General features: G+C 31.4%; 1 protein-coding gene across 2 annotated transcripts; it reads left to right on the forward strand.

Moving 5' to 3' along the window:
* The first annotated feature begins 2,053 nt into the window (after window positions 1-2,053).
* LOC108766394 (nucleoplasmin-like protein) lies at window positions 2,054-7,725 on the forward strand. Of its 2 annotated transcripts, none has more exons than XM_018515669.1 (5): window positions 2,054-2,324; window positions 2,573-2,688; window positions 4,301-4,514; window positions 5,608-5,681; window positions 6,710-6,868. In XM_018515669.1, the coding sequence occupies exons 1-5, from the start codon at window positions 2,303-2,305 to the stop codon at window positions 6,764-6,766; spliced, it is 483 nt and encodes a 160-aa protein (XP_018371171.1). In that variant the 5' UTR covers window positions 2,054-2,302; the 3' UTR covers window positions 6,767-6,868. The 2 variants fall into 2 exon arrangements, with proteins under 2 accessions (XP_018371171.1, XP_018371162.1); XM_018515660.1 differs by lacking the exon at window positions 6,710-6,868 and adding an exon at window positions 7,422-7,725 and having other exon boundaries at window positions 2,055-2,324.
* The last annotated feature ends 2,034 nt before the right edge of the window (window positions 7,726-9,759 follow it).

The raw sequence follows: 9,759 nt of genomic DNA on the forward strand, positions 1-9,759 counted from the left end.
TTACAGAATAGACGGCTCTCTATTTTTGCGATCCGTAATCGTAATCCAAGCCAATAAAACATCGAGTTTGGTCACGTGACCCATTTATGATAGATGAATAAGCATCGTTTGTGTGGTTAGGTTACCTGTGCTCATCATAACTCATACAATGGGTTCCAAATTTCGGGACGCAACTTTTAAAACCGTTTTATCAAGAGAGAGAATGTACACAGCAAACGTCGACGACACGACATTTGCGATACAGCATATGTTGCAAATTGAATCCGTAGTCCGTACCATGGTCCGTAGTGTGAACGAAGAATCCAAATCCGACGATCCGCAATCCCAATCCGATCCGCGTTCGCAATCCGAAGTGTGACACTGGCATTACGCATTGGAAATTGAGGATTGCAAATTAAAAATTAAAATCCAGCCAATCAGAATGATATGGATTAAAATTATAAAATTATCTGATCGAATTCTAATGGCTGTGTTTAGCAAAACATTTATTTTGCAACTGTTGGAAGTTTTCTTCGCTTTTGATTAAATTGCAGTATTTTTACTCTAGAGAGGAATGATACTATCTCAGCAGACAATCATAAAACGATTATAAAACTGTTGTGTTCTGCTGAACGCAGCTATTCTTTAATTTACAATCCTCAGTCTCCAATACATAATATATAACATGTACTTTAGTTAAGCTGTAAACAGACTTATAATTTTCAAACTGTTGATCATTACTTAGAGAGAGAACCGACTTTACTTATTTATATCCGTGTAAAATTATTACGTAGTAATAATAGAATCAACTCGCTAAAGAATATTATAGCGTTATGATATAATTGCGTAACAACTGCAAATTCTTTAGATCGAATTTCATGTGAAAATCAATGTTTTCTTTGAGAAGAATTCTACATCACGCGGTGTTATATACATATATAATTGACATAATTGGCTTAATACTTGATATTCATTAATCTTTCAATCTAGTTGAACAATGTAAAGTAGCTAAGTATTTTGTACTTCGAATAATACATCGATATGCATTACCGTCCATAAATTCAGAAACGATTTTCTCATATATCAGAAAATAAAACCATAGAGAAGCTTTCAAAAGTGCATTTTAAAAAGATTGAGCTATTAATTTATTTTTCAGTTTTGTTGTTACAATATTTTGTTCTTAAATTATATAAAAACTAGTATTTTTCAATATTTTTGTTTTATTTTAAAGCGCTGTAGTTTGATAAAACATTATCGGAAAAAATTAACGAAAAAAATATTTAAAAATATAATCTTTTAATTTTAAGATGGTTTCTTTTAATTGGTATGAGATGATTTTTCATAATAATACCGAATTTTTTTGTAATTTTGTAAAAACTTATTTTTGTAAAAAATGTTTTTTTATTTCGAAATTAATCGATTTATAGAAAAAAGAAAAAAGGGGAAAATTTTTTCTTTTAATATTTTGGATTCACATAAATTTTTTCAAAATTTTTTAGGAACTTTTTTATAAATTTAAGCTTGAGACACACTTGAAAAACACAGGCAATAGGAAAACATGAAAAATGGAAAATTTTTTCATTACTACCTTCCATGATAAAAATTAAAATTTTTCACGCTACATTTTAGGAAAAAGGTTACATGATCGCTATAGTTATAAGATTGGGTTGTTCTACCTTTCAATAAACTTGAGCTTAGTCTCTTATTCTCTTTGTTCTTACTCTTTTATTCTTGTGTTTATCCATTAATTAGATAAATTATCACATATAGTTTATCGGAAGATAGACCTTAAAAGAGTCGTATTGTTGAAAATATCGCACAGGAAAATGTACAAAAATACCATAGTATATAATAGATTTCTCTAGTATTTTCGTATGCGATACTCAAAAATAAGGCTTCAAACTTTGAAAGAATTTGGAAAGATTCGGGAATTGGGAGTAAGACGCTTTATGGCCGTTTGGCGGCGAGTGGCGACGGTGGAGGTGGCAACGGCAGGCAACGGCAACACCGGACGGCGCCACGACCGACCAATCAACGCGCGGAACGTAGTCCTGGCGCGCAAGGCCAGCTAAGTGAAACTCATTTTACTACGCGCTCGTACGACGACCGGCACGTGCGGCGGCAACCGTTCCTTACCAGCCAGACCCTACTTCCCTGCCCTCGCGCAGTAACACAATAACCGTTGCGCGCGCGGCGTTTCGCTCTCACGCCTCTCACACTCTCGGCTCTACTCCATCACCGCGCACGGCACACACGTCCACTGCACCGTCCTCACGGGTACATCCACGCGTCACGAGAATCCGTTAATAGCAGACCGATCGCCATGGCAGAGGAATATCTATACGGTAAATATGAACGGCCACGGTGCCACGGTCGCTGTGACTTTGCTATTTCGCGACGCACGCGGATACTTACGTACCGTCGGCCATTTAAGCGCGAAGGGGATGCACTGGCCGGAGACGCCGGTTGGGCTTTCGGCCATTGCGATACGGCAGCTCCCGACTCTTGTTGTAATCTCCGGAGCCGTCGTGCTAGGTCACCGGCCGGTGCCGTTTTCTCGCTACGAATACGACTTGGTGTCTTTTGTGTTCAGGAATCACCCTAGAGGGACCGAATGCAAGCGAGGTATGGGACCCGGAGCACAAGAACGATGATTCGGACGGCGCAGCCCAAGACATCGGCGCTGATCAGAAGCTCATTATAAAAATGGTGAGTGTGCCACGTTCGGGCAACCGACGGGATGACAACAGGGACGTCGCCCGTCGCTCTGTGTCTAGCGGGCTTTTCTCCGCCTGCGGTTCCCCCGTTGTGTCGAGTAGAGCCACCACGCTATCGTAACATTGTCGTTGTCTTCACAAGCGTGCATCTTTCGGGCGCCTTCCTTCATTCGTGGTGGGGCGTGCAGTTTCCATCGCACTCGTCGTTTCTTGTATCATGCCGCGTGTTTCCGCATACCGCATTTTCAATCGTTGTTTAGCTAGCATCATTTAGGAATATCTCGATTTTTTTCTTTGTAGCGCTCCTCGTCACCGTCGCCAATTAACATTTCGCGCGTAAAACTCAATCACCAATTTCTAGTGATCTCGGTCAATTCTTCAATCGAGAGAGATAACCTGAGTGACAGTCGGTCACATTGCTCGGATTTTTTTGCTTTTCTTAGGCTCGCAAACGTTCCTCTATGTCTGAATCATTCAATGATTGTCACGAGTCCCTTGAACCAGATAAGAAGGCACTTTTTTACAAAGTCGTGCTCGTGGCGTTGTAACAATGATTGATTAATTTTTCCGTTATAATTACCAACTCATCTCTGATGAATAGGTACCGGGAAAGTTTGATGCTTGGCGCCATTTTTTCACAACGGCTTCGCCCTTCCCCCCACTTTGTATTAGATAAGACAGGGCTCTATTATATGTCGCGAGATAAAGATTTTAACGGAAATTTAGTTTGTGTTAAGCTTGATTTGATTCGATTGAATGAGGAATCAAAATTCTTCTCATGAATCACAATATGCGAATTAAATTAATAGAACTTTATAGTGTACTGGTTATCGAAATATTGCGGCACACAAAGTTAATATAACAAAGTAGATATTAATGAACATGCTCATCTCGAGTAGTTTTATAGAAATTATATGTGATACATTACGTGGTTTTATCGTAACATTATTTTTTAACTTTTTAAAAGTTTTTAATAACAAATATAATTTTTTATTACATTACCTTAATAATTTCCTCTGTTATATGTGTGCGCTTTGTCCTTATCATTGAATTTGAATATTACAAAAGCATTTTTTTTATCTCTTTTCTGTTTATTCTTCTTTTTATACAATATAATAATATTTGCGTATAATTGTTTTTTCGGAGACAAGCTGTTTTCTAACCTAGAAAGGTAGAAATTGATCAAACTTTCTAAACGTATGAAAAAAATATTTGAGATAAAATGCATTTAATGAGTCTGTTCTTTATTCCTATACTGTCTGAACTGGCTCAGTGCAATAAATTAAAGCGAAACAAACGTATATTTGTTTTTCAACTTATTGCACCGTGTGCACCAGTTCAGATAGTGCAGGAATAAAGAACATACCTAAAAATAGTACAAAAAATTATAAGAAATTTAAATATATAACTTTCCTAGTCTTTTGTTTATAAGAATTATTGACTGTATTGTTATAATATTGAGTTTGAATTTTGTATAAAATCTGAAATATCTGTAAGAATTAATAACCAAAATAATTTTTATTATCTAACATTATTATATTTTATTATTTATTCTACATTTATATAAATAATTTCTTGTATAACGTTTATCGTAAACTTTTTAGGCTCTTCTGGGACCGGAGGCTAAACCTGGAGAGCTTAACGTCTTGCAGGTTGAAGCAATGGGATTAAAAGGACCTATCAAAACTCCAATTGCCTTGTTGGAGATGGGAAAAACGGCGCAGATTATTCTCGATCTCAGTTTCCCAGATCCTCCAGTCACGTTCACGTTGGTTAAGGGCAGTGGACCGGTTCATATAGTAGGACACAATCTTCTTGGTATGTATCTCTACATCAAAAACTAAGTAATTTTACTTAGTAAATTTATAACTACATCTGAAAAATTGCGTTTGTCATTATCTTGAGATTAAGTTCATGTTTTGGATATTATATTTCTTTTATATACAGTGAAATATTTTTCTATTACAAATTCTTATTGTCACATATACAGAATGAGAATTGAACTCTGATGTTTTGCTTGACAAGCGACTGTTCTAATACTTAGAGTTGTATTCAATATCCTTGTGTTTTATTTCAGATGGTTATTAAATATTGTATGTGCTACTCGTATACAATTCAATATAAAATATTATCACAAACCTATAGAAATCAATGCCTTAAACGATCTTAAATGCTTGTATGATAAAATATTATGTACATCACATAGACATTTTCTAACAAACTCATCTTAAAAATACACATTATTACTAAACTTTAACGACTATTTCTTGAATTATTAATAAAAAGTTGATATTTTTTTATTTTGTAATATTTATAAAAGTTTATCAAAGTATATCAAGCAAAAATAAAATATAATATAGATTAAAATCGGATAAAACTAAAATCGAATGTCTTCTTAAAAAACATAAAAAAAAATAATTTTAATAAAAATAGATTCTGTTCTATGTTAAAAATATACATATATATATTATATTACGTATTTTTTATCCGCTTTTGCTCTTGAATATGTATATGTGATACACACACATGCTAGTCCTTTTTGAATTATACACATAAACATTTTGAAATATAAAATACATTTTATACACTATATATACACATATCTATCTATATATGAAAATATCAACATATGTTTAATTATAAAGTAATACTTTAGTTTATTTAATATGTTACACGATTTTACTCTCTTTAAAAATTATAAAATAACTTTTTTGTATATTATGAGAAATGATAAAAAATACACAACTTGCACAAATATTACATAATAAAATATTTATTATTTGTTTTATTTTAATTAATTATTTATTTACAACATAGCATTGTTTTATACGTGACATTTTATAAACTTATTCAAATATTTTTTTTTTCTTATTAAAAATCAAGAAATATTAAAATTTTTTTCTTATTATAGGTGGCCACATTGAAGAATTTGTGGATATGGATGATGAAGTGGAGGAAGATCTTGATGATGAGGATGATGAGAAGGTATGAATTATTATATGTATATTTTCAACTATATACATATATATCCATATATATAGTTGAAAATATATATTCTATCTATATCTAGTAAATTTTATTATAATAAATTTAGTAAATTTTTGCTACAAATCTTATGAGTGAGGATAAAAGAGGATAATGCTGTATTTAATTTATCAATATCGATTTATGTGTGTAGAATGCTTCTCTATAATAGTAGTAGTAGTAGTAGTAGTAGTAGTAGTGGTAGTGGTAGTGGTAATAGAGGAGATGGGTGACAAAACCATATCAGTTCCCCTGGGCTGTGTTCAGGAATTACACCTAGATAACTCTAGTGTCCATTTTTGCTATAATATACGTAACGTAACCTATAGCTTAGAGTTATCTGGGCATAATTCCTGAACGCAGCCGTGAATGTTTGAACCTATTCAAAAGGAGGTAATCATAGCCCGTTCTTATTTCAAGCTCATCTTAAGTAATGTCTTAAGATGCAAATGCGGCTCTCTGATTGGTTCATGACATCTTAAGATTGTATTTAAGCAGTCTTAAATAAGACTTAATAGGACTTAAATAAGGCAGTCTTTAATAAGAATTGACTATGAATACTGGCTTCTGATTAGTTCATGATATCTTAAGACCTTAAGACAATCTTAAATATAAGAATCGAATATAAATACGACCAAAGAGATCACATAGATCTGAAAATTTCCTCTGCGACTTCCGCTATGTCAGTACAGATTACGAATTTTTCTATATATATATGGGATGCGGGATTTGAAATCGCGACCTGTCGGTTATGAATACGTTGTACAGAGGTACATTTCTTATGCTTCTCTATAAAAATATGGTAAATTTTTGAATGCAGAATACGTCTGCAAAAATGTTATGACATAGTTTATATTATAAGTTTGTACACATATATAAATAATTTACTATAGGAGAGTTTGCACCTCATGATAGTATCTTTAGTTTATCTTTACTTTCTATGTTGCTGTAGAACATATGAAATTATATTTAATAAATATCCATTTCAGGCACCGCGAAAGAAACGAAAACTTTTATCAGGAGATAAAAAAAACGGCGTTGAATGAGTACGGTCGTGAACATATAGACAAATAGAATATTAAGATAAAAATCGACATTGCGCCATAGTATGTCTAAAAAATATTAATATTGCATTAAGAACATTTTTTATTTTACTTCAAACTTTATCTTTTAAAATACCTTTGAGGTATTATAATCTTTAAGGAGAAAAAAGATGGACGTGAACCACTTATAAAAAAATCATAAATGTATCCCTTGTATTCTCATTCATGTTTCATGTTTTATTTTTGTAAAATAAATCTTATTTTGCAAAGAGTTGCTTTTATTTCTTACTAATCACGCTTCCTTTTTTTCCATTTTTGCAAAGTAATGTATTATAATTTTTTATTGGATCCTAGAACATCAAATAATATCATTTGTTAATATTTATATCGATAAATGTAATTCGTATCTTTAAAAGTCAAAGTTAGGATAATATATTGTGATTTTGAAATTTTAATTTGATTATAAAACGTAATAAAATTTCATATATATTTTCTTTAAACTGATAGATGTAAATGAATTTTATATATGTATATATATTCTCATTCTCATTTAGTTCCTTATGTAATATGTTTGATTATTATTAAATATGGAAGTATTATCAATTATCTTGTTTAAAATAAATAAATTGCATATGATTACATTTTATATTTCTTGTAGGATCCTGAAGATGAAGACGATGAAGATGACGAACCTAAGAAGAAGAATGCTAAATTAGCAGCTGCAGCTAAATACAAAAATCAGGCTAACAAGAACAAGAAAAAATAAACATGAGCCTTAACATTATGAAAATAAAACAAACTCTTAAGTTAAGGTATACACATAAGTCCATCACTATCATCCGCATTTGTGCGAATCTAGTATCATTTCATCAGATTATCACACGACAAAACGATTGCCTTTCACCTTTTTAAAACACAACTGGACCAACAAAGTAAGACAATTATATTACGTGTAATTTTGAAATAATTTCGACGATTTTGTTAATTTGCGTATGAAAAAATTTGCTTAAAAAATATTTTTGTGCTTTAACTAATCTTTTTATGCTTCTGTCCAAAGTGAAGTTTATTACAATATTACCTCAATTATAGACATTTGTATAGCATACTTTTAGTATGCGTGCTCTTGAATATTTTTACAGGATAATGTATATTTAGTAACATAGGATTTGACATTCAAAAAAAAATGTTTATGGCAAGATTTTTATAAATGTAATTTCTCTGTTTTCAAAAAATGATATATGTGTATTCTTATCGTATTGGAGTATATAATTCGAGACAAAATTGAATTTTTCTTTTTGATGATACTTTGTCATTGAAGGAGGAGAATATCTTGAGAACAAATATTATGTTTTTTCTTTTTTACTAGACGACTTATTGAAACCCATGTTAAATATATAGTTTTGGTATGATAAAATAGTGTATTAAATGATTTCTGGCCCAGTTGTTATTGTAAAATTTATGGAAAGCACGAATGGGGATCTACAATGAGATTTTGTATTTTTTGTTTTTTCCGATATCGTGTTCATATCGACGCAATTCTTTCAGAGATGCGAAAATATATTCTATCTGTTTAAACACGATTTTTGGAAATAGTTCTCATGTAAAGAATTGCAAAGCTAAAGCTCCAATATAATTTATTATTTTCGTGTGTACAAGATGGGGAGAAGATTATTAGTTATACTCAAAAATTTTACTTACGTCTCTAAAGATATCAATATCTAAAAAAGAAAATATACACGTCATCTCAACATTCATTCCATTTGATGAAAGATAATAGAAATGGGAGTTACAGGTGTACTGGGTATATAAATGCTCTTACATCAGTGTCATGTGCTATTGAAGCATATGTGATGGCATGTATAAAAAACGTACGTGCGATTGATACGTAGTCTGTACACCTATTTTGTACATATACGATATACAATAAAAAATTTCACAACTTTTAAAATCCGTATTGCTTGGGTAAATATTCATTTGAGAGTAACCTGCCATACTGTAACAGAATAATTTTTAATCTATTTTGTGTATTTTTTATTAGAAAAGAACGATTTTTTTTATTTGTGAAGCGGGAAACATGTCTTCGTTTTATTGTTTGAAATAAGTGCATTTCAAATCCATAAATATACGATATTTATAATTATATTTGATACTTTTAACGTTTTTTACTTAAAGCGAGTTTTATAATCTATCGATCAATTGCATTATGCGTAAATGCAGCAATTGCGCATAATGCGATTGAGCAATCGAATAAAAAAAAACGTCTATTCAATGATTATGTATTTGACAAATAACTTTTGTATGTAGATTATTTATGTATATAATGTATAACATGTCAAGTTTCCTTTTACCTTGTCTTACACATAAAGAAAGAACATAATTCTTTAGACACTCCAAGAAGTTTTAAATACAGATTTATTGTATGTATATATAGAGGCAATTCTAAAAATTCGAATGTAACTAAATAATATATTTATATTTTTTGACCGTATATTTGAGAAACTCAATTAATACTAGAATGTAACTGCCTATTACGGTCGGAGCTGGATCTTCGTTGCTTTAAATAATTCATCATTACTAATATATACTATATATGTACTTGCATATATACCATATTGTAGTCTTTTTCAAACTGCGCGCCGAATTGTTTTTCCGGACTAAATAAACGCAATTAAAACTACTCTAGTAATCGCGAATTAAATTGACAAGCAATTTTAATAATTTGATGCTACCATCAAGCATCATATATTATAAAGATGTTAATCTATAAAAACTATTAATAAATTTATTGCGAAAAATATTACCTCGGCCGGGATTTGAACCCGGATCTCTTGTAAACCGTACGAGCGTCCTGAGCCATTAGACTACCGAGGCCTTTACTGTCGTAACTAAGTTGATTATTAACGTTAAATACGAAGTATGCAATATGATATAACCAATGAAATAATGTAATAGAAAATGATTGAATATATCTAGAGAGATTGGCTTTTGAAGTTAGA

Source organism: Trachymyrmex cornetzi, unplaced genomic scaffold (assembly GCF_001594075.2).
Source record: "Trachymyrmex cornetzi isolate Tcor2-1 unplaced genomic scaffold, Tcor1.1 scaffold118, whole genome shotgun sequence".
Classification (NCBI taxonomy): domain Eukaryota; kingdom Metazoa; phylum Arthropoda; class Insecta; order Hymenoptera; family Formicidae; genus Trachymyrmex; species Trachymyrmex cornetzi.